Source organism: Ahaetulla prasina, chromosome 2 (assembly GCF_028640845.1).
Source record: "Ahaetulla prasina isolate Xishuangbanna chromosome 2, ASM2864084v1, whole genome shotgun sequence".
Lineage (NCBI taxonomy): Eukaryota > Metazoa > Chordata > Lepidosauria > Squamata > Colubridae > Ahaetulla > Ahaetulla prasina.
This window is the reverse complement of record NC_080540.1, coordinates 115,348,794-115,375,674: the sequence shown is the minus strand read 5'-3', so window position 1 is coordinate 115,375,674 and position 26,881 is coordinate 115,348,794. Positions and strand designations below refer to the sequence as shown.

At 35.2% G+C, this 26,881-nt stretch overlaps 1 protein-coding gene across 1 annotated transcript in view; it reads left to right on the top strand.

Annotated features, from left to right (window-relative positions):
* The window catches only part of LOC131192401 (gamma-aminobutyric acid receptor subunit alpha-1), a 49,561-nt gene that overhangs the window by 4,922 nt on the left and 17,758 nt on the right, over window positions 1–26,881 (top strand). The window contains exons 3-5 of the mRNA XM_058171514.1: window positions 1,704–1,816; window positions 20,080–20,147; window positions 26,243–26,463. Of these exons, the coding sequence (XP_058027497.1) occupies window positions 1,704–1,816; window positions 20,080–20,147; window positions 26,243–26,463 (402 nt within the window). The remainder of the gene's footprint in view (window positions 1–1,703; window positions 1,817–20,079; window positions 20,148–26,242; window positions 26,464–26,881) is intronic.

The window sequence follows — 26,881 nt, the reverse complement described above, 5'->3', positions numbered from 1 at the left end:
CAAATGCTACCTACCCATTCCCCCCACTAAAAAGAGATGATTGATAGGTGATGCAATATGGAAGTGGGATTCCATCTTGAATGTATAAAGGCACTCATTTCTTTTTAACCAAATTGTATAAGATAACTTATTATGGTTCTAAATTTAAATTTAAAATAAATATAAAAGGTTGTCTACTATCAAAAGAAAAAATATCCACTGGATCATCAATTTACACTTTGAACAGAAATGTAAGGCATGGTCCCCTAGAGATGAGGTCTTATTAATAAACAATCAATTAAATGTTATTGCTAATAATAGATAGACACCATTAGGCTAAAAGCATGTAAATTATTATAAAAATATGAACCAAATTTGCTTTTCTCATCTGTATGCATATGTATTATAAAACGTTTCTATTCTCTATGATGATTACTTGTTAGAAACAGCTCACAGACTTCACAGAGTGATGTTTGATTTTTAAAGTTGCATAATTCATTGCTTAAAAGACATATTTCTTAGATTAACACTCGTGAAGCTGCACAGTTTGGAAGAGATTTTTTCGCCAAACTATGTTTGTTAATCACATCACATCGGATATCCAAGGAAGGCTGATTCAGTAATAATGTATGTGACAAAATGATGAAGAAGGAAGCAGCTGGAGGTTCAAGGGCTAAGTCCTGCTGAGTTTACACTGGCAAACATCATATTTTACAAATGGGATCTTCCCTGGTTAAAGGGCAGAGGAAGGACTTCAGCATTTGGCTCTGAGACAACTATGATAGATAATTAGGAGAAAAAAGTATAATTTACTGTAGAAAAGAAAACACAGGACAGTCTTAATAACAAGAACAATACAGATCTGACGATGAGACCAAAATTTGGCTCGTGGCTATTGCAAATACCTAGAAATTATTTGCTACAGGAATTTAGATGTTTTGCTACACACAGACATGAGCATGCATATAGACATATGCAGTATATACTTTCAGGAATGTTAACTGCCAAATAATAGCACTACGGGAAAAGGAGCAAGGATATAAATCCCTGGGCTATTGTTATAAAATCTGGGAAGAATGAGGAAAATACCCATGTCACCCAGAAATGGAATTTCCAATTCACCAGGAAATGAATTCGTTTTGCTTTCCTAAATCAATTCAAATATCGAGAAAGTCCAAAATATTTAGATTGAAAAGGAAAAGGAATTGCATTGTAATAAGCGTAATAAAATCATTGCATTTTTTTCCACAATAGGGATTGTAGACTTTACCAGGATATAAAAAAGGCTGGGTATATGGAGCTATCTATGCTCATAATGTTCAGCGTATTTTTCATGTAGGCAAGGATACTGAATTATTTTAGGATTGGATAGGTAATGGGAAGATGTTTTGTTTTACTTGCAAAGCACTCATTTATAAATCAGAAATACATAAAAGAGGGGCTGAACAATAAAACTCTCAGTGTAATTTATTATCTAGGTTTGACATAAGGTTTTCAAAGAATATGAATATATGAAAAGTGAAAGGAGAAGGAATTGTATAATACTCCCATAATCCAGGTTGATGGAAGAGCTTCTATATCTACTAGTCAGTAGAAGAATGATCAAGTAAGTTTCAGAAATATCATTGGACAAGTTTGTTGGTTGATTAATCACTTAAGTTAATAGCATTAGTATCTTTATTTTAGGCATTAATCGGCATTTAACATGGTGGCTTTGTTTTCAGCTACGGACAAACTTCCTTACAAGATGAAATTAAAGACAATACAACTATATTCACCCGAATTCTGGATCGTTTACTTGATGGTTATGATAATCGTCTAAGACCAGGATTGGGAGGTATGTATTGTTGCAATTTTTGAAAATCTGCAAGAACAATGTTGCTTAACATGTTTTTAATGGATTTTAGCCATTTTGTTTTATAGACTTATAAAATGGTAAAATTATTAAATTACTAAATGATGAAGATGGTTAAAGACACTGAGCTTGTCAGCTAGAAAGCCAGTTTGAAACCTGAGCACCATGTGACAGGATGAGCTCTCATTTCCTGCCCCACCTCCTGCCAATCTAGCAGTTTGAAATCATGCAAATGAGAGTAGCTAAATAGGTACCATTTAGGTGGGAAGGTAACAGCATTCTGGGTGCCTTGGTGTATAGTCATGACCAAAGAAGTGTCTTCAAACAACACTAGTTCCCTCAGCTAAGAAACAGAGATGAGCACTGCCAGTTAGAGTCAGACACAAATGGACAGGTGAAACATTTTAAATTTACCTTGAAAACATACCACATTTTTTGATGTAAAGCTGAAGAAAGGGGTTTTCTAGTACCCCTTCTAATTCTGAATTGAAACATATTGGTTTTTCATTATTACTGCATGGAATCTGGAAATAATGTTTCAATCAAAACCAAACAAAAAATGAAAATTGGGAGATCCATTACTTACATTGAATAGAACAGAACAGAACAGAACAGAACAGAACAGAACAGAACAGAACAGAACAGAACAGAACAGAATAGAATAGAATAGAATAGAATAGAATAGAATTTTTTATTGGCCAAGTGTGATTGGACACACAAGGAATTTGTCTTGGTGCATACACTCTCAGTGTACATAAAAGAAAAGATACCTTCATCAAGGTACAACATTTACAACACAAATGATGGTCAATATATCAATATAAATCATAAGGATTACCAGCAACAAAATTACAGTCATAAGTGCAAAAAGATTGGTGTTGGGAACGATGAAAAGATTAATAGTAGTGTAGATTTAGTAAACAGTTTGACAGTGTTGAGGGAATTATTTGTTTAGCAGAGTGATGGCCTTCGGGAAAAAACTGTTCTTGTGTCTAGTTGTTCTGGTGTGCAGTGCTCTGTAGCATCGTTTTGAGGGTAGGAGTTGAAACAGTTTATGTCCAGGATGTGAGGGATCTGTAAATATTTTCACTGCCCTCTTCTTGATTCGTGCAGTATACAGGTCCTCAATGGAAGGCAAGTTGGTAGCAATTGTTTTTGCATGACATCATTCAAATATTTTCCATTAAACTTGATTCAAAAAAAAAAAAAAGAAGAAGACATTTTCATATTAAAGTGTCTGACTGGCTGCTAGTCCTCCAGACAGATTGGTTTAAGCAGTATCAGTTCAATTCAAATGAATTGAGGTAAAAAGCTCAAAAAGAAATATAATAATAATTTATTAAGTTCTGATTCTTACTAACAGTTCCTCAGTTTGCATGTGAAGTAGAATGCACTTACTCTCAAATAGGTACTTTTTTGTATTGCTCAATTTAGTCCACAATTTTTTAAGCATTCTTAAAAATATGTATATTATGGAAGGGTATGATGCTTGCAAAAGGTTGCCTATTCTTAGTTCTGTATGTACACATTCCTGAACATAAAGGAAAAGTAAAACTATAATTTAGATCATGCATTAACAATTGTATAGACAGTTCATGACAATTAATATCCCATATGGTTCTAGGCATTACTATTAACATTTAATTTACATTTTCCATTGGAATTTTCCAGTATCCTCTAATATTTAGAGATAGATTTTATTTTGTTTTCCTGTTTTTTGTATGTATGTGTTTAGGGACAAGGATGAGATGGAAGCAGGAGGTTTTTGGTGGGCATGGCTGGAATAGTCAAGATTGTCACACTAAATATAAGCCAATTATAGTGCTGTTTGCAGTTTTGATTGCTAATTTATACAGCAACCAGAAATATGAATTTCAGCCAAAACTAATATTTCATGATCTCATTGACTTTCAATGGTACAAAAAATCTAAGACTAGGAAAGCCATATATGTGAAAATGGAGGAAATTGAATACACAGCTGAGATGTCTATCTGCTTCAGGAATTATAATTCCTGGAAAAAATTAGCTTATATACAAAGGTCCTATAAGCATTGTCTATCCTGAAAAGGTTTTTTTTTTTTTAAAAAAAAAAGTATAATTGAAAATTCAGGAACAATGTAGGAGGTGAAGGGAATCCATCGTAATACGAGATTTGAGGGCAAGCTTTTTTCTCTTCTTCCCATAAGAAATTTTACTATATGATGGCCACTTACATAAACTAAAGAAACTGTTCTGTTCATGGAGGAATAGTTTGGATGCAAACTGTACCTGTTTAAGCTATTGTTCATTAGTTTCTGCAAACTAAAACTTGCTGTGCCAAGAGCAAAAAAAGTAATTTGTTTGTTTGTGTAGCTCTCACTTCAGAGGTGCAGTATGGTCTGTCTAGATCCCGAAACATCTGCTAAGAATAAAAATAGTAAAAAATGCTTTCAACTCTCAGCTGTGCTTCCTTCATAGAAATCTAAAGATTTGACCAACTGCCACATCTAATTGTAACCAAAAATCATTAAAGAGTTCTGTAGTTAACTAAATATTCAGTGCCTTTTACCACTTTCTGCAATCTCTTTAGAATAAATTATTTGATCGAATTGTGTCCGGTTTAGTTAAGCTGTGTTCATCATTCATTCTACTGATGGATACACTAGAAGGTAATGGATCTCTTGAATTTTGAATATAATTTTGAAAGTAAAATGTAAGATTACTAACAATTATTTCATTGATTTAAAGTAATAATATTTCTTCTGCCAATTTTCTTCTGAAATAACAATATTTCTGTGGAATTAGTTCAAAAATAAATATTTCTCAGTTCCTTATCAATACAATGGTAGCGGCTACATCAGTCATTGAGAAAGAGCTAATAGTGTCATTTAGCACAGTATAGAAATAAATGCATATGCATCTCATTTAAGAAGAGTAAAGAAATTTATGTAAATGCTGTGTCTCAGATTTCAGGATGGACATTTGATGCTATATGATTAAAATTCTTCAGGGTTATTCAAGCTGGGATTTGGATAGCTCTGAATGCGGGACTGAAAATCAAAGGGCCCAGATAGATACTGGTTCATGACTATACCCTATGGACAACTGAATAATCCCAAGGGTGTCCTATTATAGCTGAGATGGTTTGGAATTCTTTGTATCTTCTGGCTTCCATGCCTAAGATTTATTTCCTGTACATGGCTGAGATCAGAGTATCTAATTATAGTACAAATATTTGGTTCCTTATTCAAGGTTATCAGCCATTAATTAGCACCCATTTCTAACACTTACATCAGCACCTCCACCAATGGTGGCCATTTGTAGAAGTTTTGCTCACCTATTTATATAACATCTCTTTTTGCTACAGAAAGTCTGTAAAAGGTAGAATAGATGAGGAATCAAAGCAGAACTGCATAGACTAAAAAGAATAGGTGCATGCAGAACATTTTCAGACTCTTTGAATACACCGTTGGTGCCTTACTGAGGTCTACAAATTCACAAGAGCCTTAGAGATACATTGTACACATGTGATGGTACACTAAAACAGTTTGATTTAGGTAGGACTCCTCTGTAAGTTCTTTTTCCTTGTGTTTTCAAAATAATTCCTTTTTGTCCTTATGATTTGGGGAAAAAATGTAATAATTTCAAATGAGAATACAATACAATAAGGGTGCTTTTGATGTATATTTCTTTAATTATACCCTCACTGCAGGTTACTTCTAACTAAACATGTAGCAACCTGAGAATAATCCATAGGAGGGGTGATATTTTCAGTTTTCCAGATGATCCTAAAGCCACTAAAGCATAAACAAACAACATATACACCTTTTAATTATGATTGTTGTATAACTAGGAATAAATGGCTCCTAGCAAGCCCACTTCCCTAAAATAATGATGAATAAGAGAATATATGAGTTAGATCAAGTGTAGATTAGACCTTGATAGTAAACACTGATTGGGTCACATATATACCCTGTTTCCCCAAAAATAAGACATCCCTTGATAATAAGCCCAATCAGGCTTTTGAGCACATGCACTAAAATAAGCCTCCCCCTGAAAATAAGCCATCCCCAAAAATATTTAAACACAGAGCTGGAAATCAGGTAAGATGGCAAGAGGACCCCCATCTTGTTCCACACGCCCCAAAATAATAAGACTCCCTGAAAATAAGGCCAAGCACTTATTTCAGGGTTAAAAAAAATATAAGACAGGGTTTTATTTTTGGGAAAACACGGTAGTACAGAAAGCCGGACAATTTCACGGACCTCAATTTAGAATTATTTCAGGGAAAGCAATTTGAAAGAGCTGAGATTGGACCAAGTCCTAGCTGAATAGCTGTGTCTATGAGGGGAAGAGCTGGCTTTTCCAAATCTGGTAAAAAGTCCAAGGTTTGCCAAGTTTCTGATGTCTTTAGCAGCTTTCTTAAATCAGCCACTGCACTGCAACTTTTTCCTAAGAAGTTTTAAGGGATAAACAATTCCATCTCTTTTGGATCGATTGAGCTGTTTGAAATTGCGATGTAAACTGCATCTCCTCACAACTTTTGAAAGAGAGGCTTCACAAAGCATCTTAGCATGGGTGAAGTAGCCTCAAAAAACACTTATCTCCTTTGAAAAGCTCAGTGCTTTAAGAGCTGTTTCTGGCTGGCTGTAGCTATGTGTGTATGTACTCTATGTAGAGTTTTTGGCTTCAGTGATTATCTAAGTGGAAGTGTTACCTTCCTGGATAGCATGAGAACATAGCATGATATGCTGACTCTGTAAACCACTTTCAGAGGGCTCTAAAGCACTATGAAGCAATATATGGAGTGTAAGTGCTATGGCTATTGGTATGATCCATTTACTTTGTGGAATTGTCTACTTCTGTGTGTGCATATCAGGACAGGTGATCAGAGCAGATTTGGCGGGCAGGTGTCTGTATGTGAGAGAGATAGCCAGTTGGATTCTTTTGATCCTTAATCAAATTTAAATTCCTTTTTTTCTTTTTCATGTTAAACAGCTTCAAAATTACATTGAAGATCAGTCTGGCAACTAGAATCATGAATGAAAAAAAAAGGTTGAAGGTCACTCTCTGGTACTTAAGAAACTGACGGTTTTGTAATGACTGTAGGGTTTTATTTTGGTTCTAGTTATACTAAAATATGCAGAATGCCGGAATAGATTAAAATGAAATCCTTTTATGTCTAATTTACATCTCATTAAACAAATATTCCAGATTAGAAAACTTAAATCAGTTCATAGACAATTGAAATAATATAAGTTGAATGATTATATGGCTATTACTGAACAAAGTACAGTGACATTTACCAAAATTCAGTGTTACTGCTTATGATTAAAATGATTATTTCTCTTAAAATTCTCTTCTTAAATTAAGCACTTCCAGTGCTCTTCCTATTACTTGGTTTATATGTGACAAATGATTATTTCATCATTTACACGTAATTATTAAAGAAAAATCAAACTAGAATTAGGTAAAACACACAATAAAGAAACAAACAATACACACAATAAAGAAATAAACAAACAAACAAAAAGATGGCTATTTAGACATCTAAAATTTGAAGCGCTACTTTGAGTGCTCTCAAATAAAAGTATTAACTCAGATTACTTAGAACCTTAAGTAGTTTTATTAGCAGATTGTCAATCTTTTAGGGAAATACCATTCTTTCCTTGATAAGGAAATTAATATTTTCCCAAATTCTAAACACAAAGTGGAAACAATTACTGGTTCTTCATTCTCCCAGTGTCTCATCCTTGCTCAACCAAAATGTAAACATGTGGATAAATATGATCAGATTAAGAGCAGAGTAATAGGAATTGATAGAATAAGAGTCTTGATTATTGATATGAAATCTATGTCTTAATATATTTTTGTCAATCAATTTTATGAAAAGATGCAATAAATTATTTTTAAAGGCAAGATTATATTTAAACTCAGGATGCTCTTCTCATCAAAAGCATTAACAATATTTGAGAAAAATATATACCACTTTTATGATCCACCTTTTAAATATTCTACAATGACCTTATATGGCAGAAATCCTCTTTCCGAAATTTTGAATAAAAGTATCAGCAGATTTGGGATTGGAATCTACTGATTTCCATTTTAATCTGTTTTAACAAGCCATCATTGGCTAATAAATGCATAAATACCTGGTATTAACTCTCTCATTAGAAATGTATCATTGACTTATATTTAACTGCATCCATTTATTTATTTTGCTTAAAAAAATTCAAGGAATTGGGAAATATATATATCAGCCTTTGATAAATAATTCTAATGTAATCTTTCTTGAAAATTATAAAGTGGGGCAACATAAGAAATTAATTCAATGTATATTATAACTATTCAGATTTACTGTAGTACAATATTAGAAAACTGAAAGGCACTTTGCTTAGACTGATGATATTTTAAAATGTCTGAAATAACATTGCCTAATTTTTTTAAAAAAAAAAGAATTTTGAACACTACTTTAGATAAGGAATCTATTATATCTGGCCTCCATTTTATTAGTTAACAAAATACCAAAAAAATTATATCAATTTTATGAATGTTAATTTTTTTATCCCTCTTTAGTAATACAAATACAGTATATTCTTAAATAATGTACTTAAAACATGCAGTTTTCATTTTTTTAAATATAGCCCTATTGTCCATTTACCGACATACATTTTTTTAAAAAAATGAATAAATTGGGTCAATAACTAATATTGAATCAAACATTATGTAACTTAAAATAATTGTTAAGATGAAAAGAATATATTCTAAGGGATATGTTTTATAAATTGAAAGTCTATAATAGACAGAATGCAAAAGGCTATTGGTTCAAGTAGTTTTGCCCTGTTTACTATCAATATACAAAGAAATTCAGATTCTTCAATTTACCACAGGAAGATTCATAGATACCACCAAAAGTTCCCCATATAATTAATTTGGAATATGAGTTCCTGCTGTAGTATTTTGCAATACCTTAATTCAGGGACAGGCAATAAGGCACCTTCCAAGATAATGTTATTTTTATTATATTGTAGACAAATGCGGAAATCAAAGAACCTTCTTCTGCGTTAGTCTAAAGAGTAAAATTCTACAAGTCTTATAATATGCTGTTTTAGTAATAGTCCAGATCGCCAAAAGATGTGTTTATATAATCCAATAAAGACATTAAGCATTCTAAAATTCATTTATATGGCAGCTTTCCTATCTGGGTTATATGCAACACTATGCTATGCAGTCCTCTGCTAATGAAATTCAATTTGTCCTTCCTTTCCTCCATTCTATATTTCAACCCACTCTGGAGTGTCCCTCAAATTACTGGAATATATTTGGGGTGCGGAGGTAAAAATGAAGTAGATTGCTTCTATTTCTTCCATTGCAAGACATTTTAGATTTAACCTTTCATGTGTAATATTCTATTCTATTGAAGGAGAGTAATATGTATTCAATCACAATAATGCGGGCAGGCCTAGTTCTATCTGAGCATTCTTTCACCATCTTTGCTTTTCAATTTATGCTTAGTGAAATGTTTTATGTAAAAACAGCATTTTCTAGATTGCTGATTCATGATGGGAACTTTGTTTGTGATATGGAAGAGTAGATGGCTGTGCAAAATAGATGAAAAGGAATTATTTAAAAACAAACAAGCAGACATAGCGATACATGCCAATTGTTTTCTACAAGTTGTAAGGCTAACAGCTACATTGAATCATTGCAGCGATACAGATCTCTTGTGGGGAAAAAAAAACTTTACTTTTTTTGATTAGGCTGTGTTCTTGTCTATTTTTAATAAGAATTCTAGACTTCGATGCTTCTATCTTCGTTATCTCAGTCTTACACAAACTAGACATCATCCAAGCTTATAAATTTTAGTTCCTCAATTCTCAACTATGATTATGGAAGATAGGGAATAGTGGGAGCTATGGAGATCCATGTATTTGAAGAGAGCATAGCTTGGGCTAAATTGTTCTATCAATTAGACATGCTACTTTAAATACTGTACAATTACTGATGACAGAAATCAATTTTTGTACCACATTTATTTAGCCAGCCCTGAAAGAAATTGTACATTTTATTTATTTTATTCAAATGCAAGAGATCCATGATATATTAATAGTTTATTTGGCTGCAATTCAAGGAGCTGCATTCCCCTCTTTTCCCCACAGTTTTACTCCTGTCCTTTTTTTTAATCAGTGCCACTTTTTCCATTTTTATTACACTTTATGGTTATACCTGTGAAAACCAAGATTTTAAAGAAAGCCCTGGGAAAGGTTCTAGAAAATTGTGACCTAAGTTTGGGGGTTGGATGTTTTGTTCTTGGTAGTCTTTTTTCTTTTCTTCTTTCTCATTTTCTGTTGCTATCCTTTTGCATTCTTCTCTCATTTTATTGTATTGCTGCAATTAACCTGTGTACTCAGGTTTACAAAGCAGTGTAAATCCTGTTACGTGAAAGTAGCATGTTACTGATGCCCAATCCAAGGGTCTTTATGGCTTCTCAGCTCCTGCTTGAGGAACAGCTGGCAGCTGTGGTCAAGAAAGCATTTGCACAGCTTCAGCTATTGTGCTGGTTGTGACTGTTCTTGATCAGGAGCCTCTCCTTATGGCATTGATGCTTTTGTCACCTGATTGCAATGTGCTACTATTGGGCTACACTTGAAGATCATTTGGAAGCTATGGCTGATGCAGAATATGGCAAATAGATGTTTTTCAAATTCAAGTTCTTTGTCTAAAGCTGGATTAACATGATTGGCCCGAAGTTACTCACAGTCTATTAACGAGAACTAGAATCTAAATCCCCAGTTGCTAATCCAGCCTTAACCACTATTCCACATAAAAGCAGCCCAGATGTCCCAGTGAATGGATGATAGAAATAGCTGTACAGTACGGCTTCTTATGTGCTTTGAAGGTGATGTGTCCCCCATTATTAAGTTTTTCTCCTATAGAATGTGTATGTACATAGCTAGGGGGAGTTCCATTTTTAGGACTTTCCCCCCGAATTGAAATAATTGCAATTCAGAAGCAGCAGCTGTAGTTATTTAGGGTGAAATTAATTTTACCACAAGCTGTATTTAACCTTTAGATAGTTTTGTTTGGCAAGGCTAGAGATATATTCTACAGATGAGATGGAAGCTGTAGGAAGAAATTATTTGACATTTATGAGTGCTCTACATTACAAAGTTATATGTTTTAATATAAGTTATAATAGTTATGAAAATGAGCTACAATAGGCAGATAAACAGATTCATGTTGTCAACCTATTAAAAGCTGTTGCAAGTCCAGATTTCAAATGGATGGTTGTATTGTGTTGGCATTACTATAGAGAAAGATGCCCCAACATAATCTTCATTTAGTCAACTCTTGAGATCGGATGTATTCCCTCCAAAAACTAATACATTTATAAAATTTGGAACTGATTTTGCTATGGTGAGAAACTATTTTTGTTTACTTTAACTCCTAAGTTGACATCATAAATATATAATGATGATGGGAATCAAAATATAGTAGGCCATATTTTATGGACTTGAACTTACACATTAGCTTAAAGGTTTAGCATTAGCTTAAAGGTGACCATCAATTGTGTTGTAAATGTTGTACCTTGATGAACGTATCTTTTCTTTTATGTACACTGAGAGCATATGCACCAAGACAAATTCCTTGTGTGTCCAATCACACTTGGCCAATAAAAATTCTATTCTATTCTATCAAGGTTTCTTGGCCTCCCATATTTGTCCATCCGATTGCAATGTGATGCAGAAGATGTACTGTCAAAATATATAACCAAGCCAAGCAACAGATTTAGTATGCTTAATCTATTTATGGGGGAACCTTTGGAACTAAGGAAGCTTATAGTAGAAAACTGATGTAGAAAAAAAAAGTATTTCCAAAATGTCAAAGAGGAAAAGATCCAAGTGGCTTTCAGAACAGCTTATCATGATAATCAGAGATACATGGAGAATGGAAGCCTTGGGCAACAAGAAAGACATATAACAAATCAGTGCAGACTTTTCACATCAAGAAAAAACAAGAAAAGATAACACGAGCAAGAATGTCACTAAACAGAGCAATCTAACAAGAAAACAATAACAACAACAACCCATGACTAATTTTTTTAAGAAGTTCAGAAAAATCACCCAAAAACTCTGCTAAGGTAGGAATGTCCAAGTGTAATCATAGAAGAAATGTAATAAAGGAAAGTATAAAAAATAATGAGATGCTAGAATGGCACAGATGGGATGTACACAGGGACCACATCCTATAGAACATGACTTATAACTATCAGTTGACAAGTTATAAAGTAGGTAGCCACCAGAGGCTGACAAAATATGGCCTCATCACCTTCTAAATCAGCTACTGTAATTTACGGTATATGAACTGCCCCTGGAAATCACCCAGAAACTTCTGCTAGTGTAGAATGCAGGTAATTCCTAATATCCTGTATTAGGGCAGCTGCATTCTACACTAGCAGATGTTTCTGGGTGATTTCCAGGGGCAGTCCATATACCGTAAATTACAGTAGCTGATTTGGAAGGTGATGATGCCATATCACAGAAGGAAAATCCAATATTTTCATTTAATAGACATATTTTAAAAAACTGCTTCGATAAACCCACCTTGTGCCCAGAATAATTAAATGGCTAGTAACAGCTTATGAAGTCCTACAGAGTTTAGGACTGGATATCTGCGGGACTACTTACTGCAAGAAAGAAATGTGATGTGTTGGCATAGAAACATTACTAAGAGTTTCCATGCCACACAAGGTGTTGCTGAGGGATCTTACAAGACAAGCGTTCTCTGCCAGAGCCCTCCTCTTGTAGAATCAGTTCCCTCCCCTCCAGAAATAATGAAATGAAATCACTGCAATGCAATAATGTACTCTGATCGTTAATGTTTGAAAAAATAGTGAAAATTTGACTATTTAAGCAGTCACAGAGGGATTGAGATGGAACAGATATATGTGCTTAGAATATATTTGGCTGTTTCTGTTGTTGTGGTGGTGCTCTTTAAATTATGATACTGATATATTAATATTAAATTTATTGAATACTGCTTCTTGCAGGTCAATGTGTTAGATTCATGTTTTGATTGAAATGATATAAAAGCACGTATTAAATAAACTGCCCACTGAAGTGTATAAAGTTGCAGGAGAAAAATCAATTAAAGTGGTTATAGCTTCACGTCAGCAAATATGGAACAAGACTGTGTTGAAAAGATCAGCATATCCATTTATCTATATTAAAGAAGGTTGAGGGTTGATTAAAGAAAGGGCATATTCTTGAACCATTGCTTACAATCTTACAAAGAAGGTCAGGGCTGTACATGGAGAGACCATACCAGTTTAAAAGGTAGATGGACATACGAAAATAAAATGGGTAAAAAAGAGAATGATATACAGTATAATATAATGCAAAATGATACATTCATCTGAAAATAACTTAAATTTAAATTAATACATCGAATAACTTTCTTCCTAAGATGGAGCATCTGCAGGATACAGTTCAAACATGTTTGAAAGAATTGATCTTGTTACTTCCCTAACAACATGATCTTTTACTCACGCTGTTACTTAATGGAAGGGAAACTAATAATTTTGAAATATTATTCTTTGTTGAGTAGGATGTGTTGAAGGTTTTGAGATGATGTTAAAGCTCATCCCAATATAGAAATCCTTAATTCTTCATTCCACTGTGTTCAGTTCCTGACTTAAATCTACATTTCCCATAGGTTTTTTTAAAATTAAATCTGAGATTTTGGTAATTATATAGCATCAGCTTAGCATGGAAAAAAGGAATCAAAATGCCATTTCTTGTAAATAATCTATGCCAGTGAGAGGAACCATTTGAAGTCCATTATATTTTGATTCCAATACAATCCATCTGACTACAAGTATTATAGACAAGGTCCCGGGACATAAAATCTCCAGTAAGTGAAGTTTTTCATAATTTAGAGTTAACCAATAAATATGCAAAATGATGTAATTCAAGATCTGAAAAACAAAATCTTAGCCATCCTTTTTAATAGAGTGTTGAAACAATGAATGGAAACTGATCAAGGAGAGAAGCAACCTAGAACTAAGGAGAAATTTCCTAACAGTGAGAACAATTAACCAGTGGAACAGCTTTGCCTTCAGAAGTTGTGATGCTTCATCACTGGAGGTTTTTAAGAAGAGACTGGATAGCCACTTGCGTAAAACGGTGTAGGGTCTCCTGCTTAAGCAGGGTGTTGGACTAGAAGACCTCCAACTCTGCTATAGCTGCATTTTTTTTTCAAAAGTATCATTAAAATCTCCACAAAATACCACACATTGTTTTAAAATTTGTATTAAAATCTGCAGTTGTGGGTATAGGAATTCCATTGCAAATGTGTAACATTCTAGGAAACACATTCATTTTAAGAGGGTTAACCTTGCCTAAAGGGTAAAATTTAAAGACTACTATCTATCAAGAAGCAAAATATATTAGGTTTCCTAATATATTTTGTTCACATTTAAATTAATTATCTGTGAAATAAAAACTCCAAGATAGTTAATATTTTCATTGCAGATAAGGAATTTATAATTACTTTATGAATTAACAAAGGGATTTTTACCTATTGGCAACAATTCCAACTTTGACCAATTACAGAAAATGAATATCCTGCTATTCTTCTTCACACATCTGAATGAGTTTAGGCTGAAAGAAATAACCTCAAATTTGACCCAAGTGTTCTCTGGGGTTGAGTGGGGACTTGAACCTGAATCTTACCAATATGCCATAACTTTTTAATCTTCTCTTTCAAAAAGTTGTTTGTTGCTTGGTTTTTCAAAATGGCCTAATAATTTGGACACAAAGCAGGTATTTATTTATTTATATTTATTTATTTGTCAAACACAACAGTATATATAAGTATAAGCATGAAATAACCATACGAATTGGATATAATCAAAGGGAACATTAGGACAGAAACGGTAGGCATGCTGGTGCTCTTATGCATGCCCCTTACATACCTCTTAGGAATGGGGTGAGGTCAATAGTAGATAGTCTTTGGTTAAAGCTTTGGAGATTTTGGGAAGAGACCACAGAGTCAGGTAGTGCATTCCAGGCATTAACAACTCTGTTATGAAGTCATATTTTCTACAATCAAGATTGGAGCAGTTCACATTAAGTTTAAATCTGTTGTGTGCTCGTGTATTGTTGCGATTGAAGCTGAAATAGTCTTCGACAGGAAGGACATTGTAGTACAGGGGTGGGCAATTAATTTTTATCAGGGGCCGCATGAGAAGCCTGAATTGTGTCAGAGGGCCACCAACTTTCTTTCATTGTAAAATACTTAAATTAAATATTTTGAATAGCTGGTACTGATAATCAGAAGAATAAAGCACTCTGTAAATATGTATATTAGGTTATGTGAAACTGTGGTCTATTGGTTAAATAAGAAAAACAATTATTGAACCAGTGCAATTTATTTTTTAATTTGTTAATCTCCACAAACAATAACTTGATTGGCCTCACGCGGGCCGGACAGGGACGTACAAAGGGCCGGATGTGGCCCGCGGGCCTTAATTTGCCCAGGTCTGTTGTAGTAGATGATTTTATGGGTTATACTCAGTTATCCCAGTTCATGAGTCCATTGAGTAGGAGCACAGAGAACCCCATAATTTGGTTTCTGGAGGATAACAGGCAGCTGTCAATGGGTTGTTTTATGTATACTCTTCCTTTTTGAGCTGCCTTGGGTATGTGAAGCAGCAATTGGATGCAAAAATTGCGAAGTTTTATTGTTTTGTGCAGGCTGGTCTAAAAGATCTCAGAATTATGAAGTAGCAAGCAGTTCTACTGATGTGGGGGACAGCATTCGTTTATGGAAACCCCATCCATGCTTCAATCATCTAAGTGCAGTTAACCTGCGGACGTTGAGGCTTGTGTGCACGCTCTTATACACCTAAGCAAGAAATTCTGCTTTTTTAAAAATAATTTGTTGCAGTGTTAAAAATATTAAGCACAAGTGTGTTGTACATTGTGGCTGAAATCATCGGAGCTACAATGGTTGTTAGATTGAAATGCGACAAATACATTTTCCAGAAGTTAAAAGCTATCCCAGTTGATTTATCCCAGGGAATATAAGCTCTGCATTCAGAAAGGAAAGGAAGTGGGAAGAAAGAATAACCAGAGGAAAAGAGTTGGTTTCACTCATCCTGGATGTGCAAGAGAAGAAAGAGAAGGAACCAATTCAGATAAAACCAGTGGGCAATGTGTGCCTTAGCAAAAAACCATAAACAAAACCTCCCTGACCCTAATCTCACTGTTATGATGTTTTAGTCCAAGAGTATAAATCAGAAATTAGAAAATTCTAATGTTCTTCTACATATCCTTTTTGCATAATGTTATATAACAGGTAAAGAAAACTATTGGGAAAGCTTTGTTTTTTAAAGTAAGATGTATTGCATTAAATTATATACCTTCTTCATAGAAATTAATATATTTTGAACAAAGGTTATTCATGTTTTAGGAGTAGCAAAAAGAATAATTGTTAGGAGATGGAAAAATAGTATCATTCCACATATAAAGGATTTGATTTTTGAGATGTGTGACCTAGCAATTTTTGAGAAACTTATATTTTCTGTCAGTCAGAAAATGTCAAAATTATCTTTTCCTTTGGGAAAAAATTATTGGACAAGCTGGGTGAAATCTTGAAAGCTGTTTCATCTTTTGAAGATTTGTAAATTGGGTGCACTTGGGATATGTTTTAATTACAGGATTTTTGGTCTTTGGGAATGTTGTGTTAGTGTTATTGTATCGGTTTTCTCCCCTTTTCTGAGTATTGTTTTGTTCATTTTTATTTTTTTAAACATTTGTTTGAAAATGAACTGCCTTATATAACTAATGAAATATATTTTTAAAAAAGAATAAAAAAAGAAATCAGAAACCAAAAAAGAAGAACAGTTGGATTAAGAAAACAAGCTTTTAAGGAAAGTGATAGATTTGGAGTTGTTTAAAAGAAGGAAATCCTTTAGAAAATGAGGTTTTCTGGAATTGCAGAAAAAACATTTCACCCTCATCAAAAGAGAAGCTTAAGTTGACGGTACATATGTAGTTTCCAGTGGTGGGTTGCTACCGGTTCACACCAGTTCAGGCGAAGTGGTAGCGGAGGCGGCGGAAGACTCCTCCCACCTGCCCGGATGCTTCTGCGCAGGCACAGAAGTGCCACGCATGAGCTAACCAGTAGCAATAGGATTTGGAACCTGCCCCTGGTAGTTTCCAGGAAGTGAGTATTATTATAGCCAATGGAACTTCTATCTGAAGAAATTTATGGATGATCTGGCTATGAGATGGCCAGTTCCAACTCTATAATACCCGTTTCATTTTAACCTACATTATTGGAAGGTTACAAAAAATAATAATATTTGAAATATGGCATTGAACCAGTGGCTGCTGCTTCCAGTTCTCCATTCCAGAGCACTTCTCAAGCTGCAGAAAGGCTCTAGTGTTGAATCCAGCACAACAGAAAAATAACAAAAACATTAAAAAAAATATTTTCAGCATCATGGTGGGGGGGGGTGGTTAGATAGGGAGTCCGAATGCAAATACATGAGTAGTGGGTATAGTCAGATTTCAGCTTCATTAAGAATGGGAAAAGACAGCGAGGATCAATCAGTAGCAACAGTTAATTTTTGTAACACCCTTTTCAACCATTACAGTTAGCTTACAGCAATTTTCATTCAAAGATCCTGGCAGATTGATTCCCTGTTACATTCCTATCTCCCCTTAACTTGGGATAAGATCCAACTCTATTTTGAAATAACTTTCCAACATCATCAAAATAGTAATAATAATAATAATAATAATAATAATAATAATAATAATAATAATAATAATAATAATAATAATAATAATAATAGCAGCAGCAGCAAATTATCAAATACTTTTCTTTTCCTAGGCTTTCATTATTTTCAGAATAGACCATAGTCATAGTGTTTTTCACTGGACCTAAAAAAATTTCTTTTATAAATTGAATAACAACACACCAGAAATAATGAGAAACTGTTCCATGTTCCATTTGAAGACTATGATTATCCCTGTATCTTTTTAGCTAAATTCAGAAAGCCCAGAGGTTTTTTTTTCTTTAGTTAGGTTTTTTTTATTATTATTATTTTAGTAAAAAGCATTGTAAATGGAGAATAATTTGAGACAGACAGTGGGAATCAAATGAAGCATTAGAAACTTTTGCCCTTCTGTTTCTCTGCTTCAATTTACCCTATCTGAAACATTTCCCCCTGAAAAGGAAAGTACCCATTGCTGGCTCAGTTTGTAGTCTAACCCAGCTTGCATTGAAATCATGCAGACTCTAAATTCTGGTACAGATTGCTAGGCTAAGAAAAGATTCATTTTTTTCCAGGATGAACATATTTCTTCTGGGAATCACCTTAGACTTGAAATAACAGACTAGTTCTCATTGTGACAGTCTTTAGAATTACATCACAACCTAATTAAATTTTAAGAAACCCCTTCCTTCCTCTAATATCCTCATAGGGAGATTTGATTAGACCATACCAGTTTTATTGGATGGCTAATTAAGAGATTCTACCATTACAGTGCCTTTTCAGCATCATTCTTATGGCTGTTGGTCCTGTGAGCAATAAAGCAAAACAGCAACAATATATGACAGTCACGGATATTGGCATCTTTCTTTTAATGATTAGGACAGATGGATAAAATGGATATTGAAGTCTTTACTATCTTGAGTTCTCAGTTTATATAATAGCATACTGAATTATTGGTCCATTATTATGGCCTTCCTAACCAGATTGTATGGTATGTCCGCTTATTTTTTCTCTTCCAAGAGGGTTATGGGGAAAGGATTGTATGTTTACCATTGACCTTTAATTTATAGGATATTCCTCTGAATCATCAAATTGAGTTGTAAATTTGGAGGCCTATACCTGTAGTCCTTGACTTACAACTATTTATCTAAGGACCATCTGAAGTTATAAGAGCAGTGAAAAAAGTGATTTATGATAGTTTTTGACACTTATGACTGTTGCAGCATCCCCATTACTTGATCAAAATTCGGGTGCTTGGCAACCGGCATACATTTATGATGATAGTGCTATTCCGGGATCACATGATCACCATTTGTAACCTTTCCACCCCGTTTCTGAAAAATCAAAATCAGCAGGGGAAGACAGTTTCATGTGATTCACTCAACAACCGTGGTGTTTAACAATTGTGGTAAAATAAGGTCATAAAATGAAGGGCAATTCACTGAACAACTGCCTCACTTAGCAATGGAAATTTTGGGCTTAATTGTGATCATAGGAGTACCTGTACAAAGTTTCAAAGGTTCCTTCTGAGAAATTCCTTTGAAATAGAATTCCTTATGAGAAGAAATGGGTATAGTATGCAAAAGTTCACATATAGTTTGCAGATGATTTTATGGATTTAAGCTTAACCAATTAAATATTGATGTGGATCAGGGGTGAAATCCAGCAGGTTCTGACAGGTTCTGGAGAACCAGTAGCAGAAATTTTCAGCAGTTCAGAGAACCGGCAAATACCACCTCTGGCTGGTCCCAGAGTGCGGTGGGAATGGAGATTTTGCAATATCCTTCCCCCAGGAGTGGGGAGGGAATGGGGATTTCGCAGTAACCTTACTCTGGAATGGGGTGAATGGGGATTTTGCAGTATCCTTCCCCTGGAGTGGGGAGGAAATGGAGATTTTGCAGTATCCTTCCCCTGCCATGCCCACCAAGCCACACCCACCAAGCCACACCACACCCACCAAGCCACGCCCACAGAACTGGTAGTAAAAAAATTTGAATTTCACCACAGATGTGAATGAACTATGGACATCTACAGCTGCATCAGACTCTTGGTCTCTCTGGTTCTGTATTTATTTATTTATTTTATTTGCATTTATATCCCGCCCTTCTCCGAAGACTCAGGGCGGCTTACACTAAGTTAGCAATAGTCTTCATCCTATTTGTATATTTATATACAAAGTCAACTTATTGCCCCCAACAATCTGGGTCCTCATTTTACCTACCTTATAAAGGATGGAAGGCTGAATGTATGATGTACACATGCAGTCGCACAGTAACAGCTCTCCAGAGGCAGTCTTTCATAAGTCAAGATGGACAGCCCAGAGATTGCACATGTAAAGCACCTAATACAGAGTTATCACCTCCTTTTAGTATCTTTAATAAAAATAGATGTGTTTTCTGCGGGAACAAGAGAATATGTTGTTTGAATTTAAAGAAAGTTAATGATAGACATTCACTGTCCCAATTTCCTGCTTCATCAGAGCGTGTAACGGCAGTGAAGACTGACATCTTTGTTACCAGCTTTGGTCCTGTTTCAGATCATGATATGGTAAGTAATGCTCTACTGCCTTCCGGTATGTTAAGAATTGTTTAGCCTTCAGGAACAGTGTGGAATTCTGAATGTACCTATCACTGCTCGTGTCCAAAAATCTTTCTACATCTCCAGCAGTTTTACAGCCTTGCAATTGACAGTTTCGGAGTGCACTGAGGCATTCATCTTGAAGGCAATCCACAGTTTAATGATTCAATTCATTTGAAACATTTATAATATTTGGCTCGTTCCATGGCCTAGGAGCAGCAAATGGAAGGGAAACATCTCACATGAGAATGGGCCGTTTGAAGCCTAAACCATCTTAGGGAAATAAAATTGGAATAAATACTGTTTTCTTATGATTGTTCAGGCCAGTGATCAAAATAGCAATAAAATAAGTTGGCATCGCTTCATCTCTCATTTGTTATATTTAAAAGTGGTCTTCCACTTATATCTTTTGATTCTAAAGAATTCTTTTTTTTCTCTCCCCAGTAAACATTTTGTAATTCTGAGGTCAGGCTTGACTGCTCAGGTCTTTAAAAGCTTGGCAATAAATTGTGATGCATTAAAGCGCCAGCTTAGGACTGATTCTGAGAAATTTCATTATATATTATCTTCTGGAACAAAGCCACAACGAAGCACATTTGAGTGCAAAGGAATTCTCCTAAATTTTGGCTGCTGATGAACAAACATTATTATATAAGATTTGTTAGTAATAAAATAAATGAAAGGTTTAAGAAGCAATGTACTCAAACAATTAATAGAAAAAATAACACCACTTGCCTACTAAAACTGATAGGGAAAGCTTCTGGATATAAATGGAACAAACCCCATATTCACTAGCACTCCGGATGTTACCTGGTCAGGTAATGAAAGAACTGCAAACAATCAAGCTCAGAGGGCACCAAGGACTCCATAGTTCAGTCCTGAACTACAATATAATATATTCTCTTCTATGGCCCTATTTCCCAAAACTATAGCCGCTCTCCAATTTAAACTGGCATGTCTGTTGTAAATGTGCATTTCCTCGGTAATTCAATGCCTTATTTTTCATTGATGAATTTTTCTGTCCACTGTGACATTATTTTATGTATATCTTTCTGGGAATTTATTATGTTCCTTTAATTGCTGAGAATTTTCTTGATTTAACTCCATAGCTAAACGATGATTTGAGGCAGATAGAGCATCCAGATCCTTTAGATCAGGGGTGCCAAATGCAAGGCCTGTGGGGTATTTAGATCTGGCCTGCGGGGCCACCATGGAAACAGATGACTGGCCTGCAGTACTTCTGCCAGCAAAAATGGAATTCGGAAGTATCGCATGTGGCCCTCCTGACTCCATTTTCACTGGCAGAGGGTTGCAGGAGGCCATGGCAGCAGAAAACAGCTCAGTAGCCCATTTTTGCTGGCAGAGCGCTCAGGCCACCACAGATGCCTCCGACATGAGTGACATTGAGGTGGCCATGCCCACTCTGGCCGTGCCTACCCTGGCCCCCGAGGTCAAACACAACTCTGCAGTGGATAGACAATGGCTAAAATGATGATGAATATGACATCTATCTATCTATATCTCTGAATACCATAATCTAGATCTCTAAATAATCATATATAATTATATATATCTTAACTACATATATAGTTTCAACTTTCGAAACAACTTGGGCCAAAGCTTACTTTCATTTAGTTTCTCAGCTGTCACGCTTGGGGGAAGTGGGGAGTCAGAAGGTACTGGAATGTGGTGCCTTAACCCTGCTAGAAAAAACATCGACCAGACTCAGAGTGAAAACCAAGGCAATAAACATCTGCTGAGACTGAGGGGAAAGCGGCTATCGGGCTAATTGATTAATGTGACCTGGGATACCTGAGGGGGGTGAGAAGTTTCTATTCTTTGAACTACCATAAAGCAAGCTTCACCTTTCTACGTCTCAATCTTTTGACCCTGCCTGAAGCCTCAGAGTCCCAATTCGATTGGGTTCATTACTTGGAACCATGACATATATATCTTTATTAAGCTAAAGCAGGGGTGGGTTCTACTTACCTTTACTACCAGTTTGCAGTGGGATCACATGCGCAGAAGCTTCCTGATAATGTCGGGGTCGGTGGGCAGAGCCTCCCCCGGTTTTACTACCAGTTCGCAAGAACCAGTCCAAATCGGGGGCAACCCACCACTGATCTAAAGGATCTAAAGGATCTGGATGTTCTATCTGCCTGTAATAGCCCTTTAGCAATGGAATTAAACCCAAGAAGTTTATCAGCATATAAAGGAACATAATACACACACACACTTACTTCCTGAAGAGTATTACATAATATAAGGTATAATGTAAAGAAGACCCCAACTTTCTTATACAGCCTATGTAATGATTCAGGATGGACTCAAAGGAACAAGAAAAAGATAAGCTTTCTCAATAACAGTATTGTTTTTTCCTACTTTGTAGTTATGCCATAAAATTTAATGCAGTCCGCCATAACAATAAGCTGGGATTTAGAGTGTAATGACAGGGTTTTACAGGAGAAATTGGAATGTTCAAGAGAATGTTTGGCTTCACAGATATGTAGCGAGAAATATGTCTGTCCCTTCTTTCTCGAGAAATGTTATTTGCAGAAAACTAGTTGTCAAATCTTTTGAACTAAGAGCCAAACTCCTCAGCTGTAGCAGAACTTTCTGGAACTCATTAATAGCCATTGTAAAATTATTCACTGTTGCACAGCAAACATTCTTCAGAAAAGACTTGGAAACTTTCAGGTGAATATGTAATGTGAATTTCAGCAAGCAGCTGCCCAGAAATCCTTCCTTGGTTGCCCATCTAATACCTTATTTGTAGTCCTGGTTTTAAAACCCTATTATAATGTTGCTATAAGGTTAGTCTATGCATAGTGCTCCCAATCAGCAGCAAGGTACTTCGATGGAGATGCTTTTAGTCTAAACTGTAGTACACTCGGTGAACTCTGCTGACAGATACGTGATTAAATTACTTTCTGAATCTAAAGTGGCTCGAGGAGAAAAGTGGGTCTCACCCAAGCCTTAGCAGCAAATGGAGTGTTGCCATTTACATAAATGGCTGCACAAGCCACATTTTGCAGTTCACATGACATAAGCAGCCCAGCCAACCCCTTCTCAAGTCAATTTGCATAGATATATGCTCTCAGAGAGAGAAATGGGGAGAAGGGAAGAATTAGTTATTTATCATACAGTAGGCAAGACCAAGGCTTTAAGTACAGTAGTTTCACAGCTTGATGGGGAATCTTGGAAACTTGGATTTTTCCATCTTCATATATTGTATGGTGAGTTAATTAACGGGAAGTCCCTCTGAATTATTTGAAATGCTTCTACCCATTTTTCCCCCCTACCTGGGCTAAGTTGTGTTTATACAAAAACCTATCAACCATGCATGCTATCTTACGATTGTCTATGTCTGCATTCTTCTCTTCCATTTTTTTCTCCCCAACAGAAGCAAGAAATAGCCAGAGAAACCATGCTATTTATTTATAATAATTAAATTTTAATCTATAGATCAAATAAATGATTGAACTCTAAAAATTTACAAAACCAAGCCTTTTAACTGGAAATGAAAAATAAACTTCAAGTTTAAAATTATATTTAATAGAGTGAGCTTGCTTAGTTTTGCATTAGTTCTGAAATGTGAGTTTTAGTTTGGAGACAGTGTTTCTTGGTCATTTAGAATTTCTGCTGGTTCTTTATAGTGGCAATTTCAGAAAATCCTGAATTTGCTGCCAACTGTCTGAACACCACAGGGACATGTGCAGCCAGTGATCCAGTTTTGCATATGTAAGTCATCAGGCTGTGCTTCAGCCCTTACCTTTATTTGTCCTGGACAAGCTGGCTGCTGGCTTGTCAAACTAAGACTTGTGACAAAAGTAAAAAAAAAAAAAAAGCTTCTTTCAACATGTAAAATGAAAAAAAAAAAAACCCACCAGGAAAATGATTGGTTCATTAATGGGTGAAAGTGGCAAGAAGGTGACAAGCAGCAGGGAGAAAGTAGAACTGCTTAACTCATTTTTTTTGTCATCTGTCTCTACACAAAAGGAAAAAATGGTCCAACCTATCAAAAACAGTATTGTAAAAAACAGATTAGGAATACAAGTTAAAATACACAAGAAAATGGTAAGTGAGCACCTGTTTACCTTAGATGAGTTCAAATCACCAGGATCGGATGGATTATACCCCAAGGTACTGAATAAACTGGCAGATATGATCTTAGAACCACTGAACTATATCTTTCAAAGATCCTGGAGCACTGGGGAACTACCAAAAGACTGGAAAAGAGCGGATGCGGTTTCCATCTTCAAAAAAGGAAAATAAAATAGATCCAGGGAACTACAGATCTATCAGCCTGACCTCAATACCTGAGAAGATTCTGGAAAAGATAATCAAGCAACAAATCAGTGAACACCTAGAGGGAAACAAAGTCATAACCAAAAGCAAACATGGGTTTGTCAAAAACAGATCATGCCAGACGAAACATATTGCATTCTTTGACAAAGTGACAAAATTAATTGATCAGAGGAATGCTGTTGATATAATTTACTTGGACTTCAGTAAAGCATTTTATAAAGTAGACCACAACCTACTACTCGATAAGATAGGAAAATGTGGGTTAGACAGCATCACCACCAGATGGATTGATAACTGGCTGACCAACCACACTCAACATGTAGTCCTCAATGGAACTTCATCTACATGGAGGGAAGTATGCAGTGGAGTCCTAAGGCTCTGTTTTAGGCCCAGTACTCTTCAACATCTATATCAGCATTTTGGATGAGGTGATAGATGGGGAGCTCAACAAATTTGATGGGGAGCTGGCAGGAATAGCCAACACTCCAGAAGATAGGCTTAAAATACAGAAGGATCTTGACAGACTTGAACATTAGGCACTATCTAACAAAATGAGATTCAATGGTTTAAAAAAAGTAAGGTTCTATATCTAGCCATGAAAAACCAAATGCACAGGTATAGTATAGATGGTACCTGGATCAATAATAGTAACTGTGAGAGGGATCTTAGAGGTATAGTGGACAATAGTGTGTTGCAGCTGCCAAAAAAGCCAATACAGTTCTAGGGTACAGTAACAGAGAGATAGAATCAAGATAACATGAAATTTTAATACCACTTTATAACGCCTTGGAAAGATCACATTTGGAATACTGCATCCAGTTTTGGTTGCCACAATGGAAAAAAGATGTTGAGAGTCTAGAAAGAGTACAGAGAAGAGCAACTAAGATGATTAGGGGACTGGAGGTAAAACATATAAAGAATGGTTGGGTATGTCTAGTTTAATGAAAAAAAGGACTAGGAGTGACATAATAGCAATGTTCCAACATTTCAGAGGTTGCCACAAAGAAGAGGAAGTCAAGCTATTTTCCAAAGCACTTGAAGGCAGGACAAGAAACATTGGAATGGAAACTAATCAAAGACTAGAACTAAGGAGAAGTTTCCTGACAGTTAGAACAATTAATCAGTGGAACAACTTGCCTTCAGAAATTGTGAATGCTCCAAAACTGGAGAGAAGAGATTGGATAACCATTTGTATGAAAGGTAGACTGGGAACATGTTTTGATCCTGCTTTAAGTGTGGAAGCTCTATCAGAATTTGTTCCAGACTATGCTCTCTGTGCAAAGGTGGAGGCTATAAAATTCTGCTTTTTTGGGTGTCTTTTCTATTTCTTCTAACTGAATAACTCTTTCAAATTTCTTCTTTCTTCTAAATGAAGAAGCCTTGTTCAAACTTGAATCTCCCTCAGATTTGCTTATGATTCCCTTGAGCTGTGACCCAGAGCTTGAAAATTCTATCTTAAAATAGGGTTGATTTTGGAAGCTGTTGAAATAAAAAAATATTATTTTATTGTATTAAATATAAGACATAATTGTGCTAACTAAAATTTGTTGGCGGTTTTAGGAATCCATTTTTCCCAGAAGAAAGGGCTATCCTTATCCATACTTCTGTTCATCTGTTTTATGACTTTGACAAATGACAAAACACAGATGTACAGTATGAACCTGTTAAAGCTCAGTATTGTTCAGAAAGCCTTGTGCTCTTCAATGGGGTTATTCATAAATGAAGTATGTTCAAAGCTCACGATTCTCTAATTTTAGGAATATACAATAGATGTATTTTTCCGACAAAGCTGGAAAGATGAAAGGCTGAAGTTCAAAGGACCGATGCAAGTACTCCGACTGAATAATTTAATGGCTAGCAAAATATGGACACCAGATACATTTTTCCACAATGGAAAGAAATCAGTCGCTCACAACATGACTATGCCTAACAAACTTTTGCGGATTACAGAAGATGGGACACTGCTTTACACAATGAGGTAAGAGACAGGGATGTGATATTATGAAAAAAAAATCCTATTTTTCAAGACAAGTGTTTTTTATTTTTGTTTATAAATGTTCTTCTGCTTTAATGATTTATATATTTTTCAAGATTTGCATTAGATAGTGAAATAAGTATATCTTTAAAGGAATCAATAGAATGTAGCTGTTTTAAGCAATTTTAATTTGTACTCGTCTTTTCATTTTCCCTCTGAGATTACTACATTTATTGGGATAGAAGCAGCAACAGTATATTTTATTTTAACAGATTTGGAGATTAGACTCCTGCTACAATCCAATCTTATGGAGTGGTAGTTTGTGTAATGTAAACAATTATATATTATCAACCTATTATTTGTAAATGGAAAGTAGGGCTTTGTTTTGCCATATTGATTTCAAGGGGGAAATGATATATTT